The sequence below is a fragment of the Myxocyprinus asiaticus genome, chromosome 11 (genome assembly GCF_019703515.2).
Source record: "Myxocyprinus asiaticus isolate MX2 ecotype Aquarium Trade chromosome 11, UBuf_Myxa_2, whole genome shotgun sequence".
Lineage (NCBI taxonomy): Eukaryota > Metazoa > Chordata > Actinopteri > Cypriniformes > Catostomidae > Myxocyprinus > Myxocyprinus asiaticus.
Window position 1 is genome coordinate 36,632,501 of NC_059354.1, and position 1,347 is coordinate 36,633,847.

Sequence of the window (1,347 nt, forward strand, 5' to 3'; positions counted from 1 at the left end):
GTGGACAGCACAGCTCTCCATTTAATGATTTTCCACTATTTTCTGGTCTTCTCGCAAACATCGTCATTCCCTGTTTGTGGTGGTCTTACTGGATAAATACACAGCGCTCTACTGCCACCTGCCGTCGAGTGGGAAGTACCAGCCTCTGTATGCGCAGACTCATTCACTCCCCTGAGCGAACCTCGCAAGTGGGACTTTCGCAGCTGACGATCAAGTTCAAAGATGCGCGTCTGTCTTTTATAGTTTTTTTATTTTTTATTTTTTATTTTTTTTGGACGTGTGTTTATGTTTAACACCTACACAAAGCTGGTGATGTTAGTTTTCTTACAACTCTGACGCCCTCCACAAACGTTTATCTCAAGAAAATAGCCCTGGTTGTGCTGAATAGTCTACTTTCGAATATCAGCAAATTAATCAAATAACAATAAACAGAATATTTATTTGCTGACACAGAGACTTTAGAATATTTTTTTAAATAAAAATGTAACTTGATACATATATAACTAATTAGTAGATTTTATTGTAGGCAACTAAATTGCATTAAAGTGTGTACCATTTAGGCTACACATATTGCCTATATTATTTAAAAAAGTTACTTGTTTTGTCGGATAATATGATCAATGCACTACATTTCTTAATGTCTAGTAAAAGCTAGATCTCATCCAGTGCTCTAGATTCGCCTGCAAAACTTTCACAAGCCCCATATGAGTCTACGATAAAAGTGCAAATAGAGAATAGCTTTGCACTCTTAATAAAAGCTTCGCTTAATCATCAAAATAAATGTTTTCTCCAAAACGACGTGCTAAAACTGCTAAGCACCACACAGCACTCCTCCTACGTCCCCCTCATTCAGAAAGACCCCTTATTTTCTCACTCTTCTCATTGCCATGCTCAGAATCATTAGTCCATACCTTGACTGCCGCCGACGAGCAATCCGAGGAAACAGAAGAAGGTCCGAATCATTTTCAGCAGGTCCTGATGGACAGCGGCCAATGCTCGAAGTGAGTTGAACGGATGATGTTTAGGAGAAAAGCAGCACTCGTGCCCGGTTGTCTCTCTCTCTCCGTGCGTGTCAGTGGCTGGCGCACACACGCTCTCTCTACTGCTCACTTGCTCACTGTCTGCCACTGAAGAGCAGTAAGCAGCTGCCTCAATGCAGCACTCTTTCAAATGCGCCGAACCAGCCCAACCTACCAGCAAGCAGTACATCGCGGCAGGTAGAAACCAATGCCCATCATCAGTTCAATCATCGGTATTGATTGTTGAGGACTTGGATCCCCAAATATAGCATTTCTGAAATAATGTAGATAAAAACTGTAGGATAAAGAGGAGACCAGGGTTAGTTGT

General features: G+C 41.4%; 1 protein-coding gene across 4 annotated transcripts in view; it reads right to left on the reverse strand.

Annotated features, from left to right (window-relative positions):
* LOC127448489 (neural cell adhesion molecule 2-like) overlaps positions 1 to 1,114 on the reverse strand; it is a 360,673-nt gene extending 359,559 nt beyond the window's left edge. For all 4 annotated transcript variants that reach the window (XM_051711076.1, XM_051711075.1, XM_051711074.1 and 1 more), the window contains exon 1: positions 912 to 1,114. In XM_051711076.1, the coding sequence (XP_051567036.1) occupies positions 912 to 963 (52 nt within the window). In that variant the 5' untranslated portion in view covers positions 964 to 1,114. The remainder of the gene's footprint in view (positions 1 to 911) is intronic.
* Positions 1,115 to 1,347: the final 233 nt, after the last annotated feature.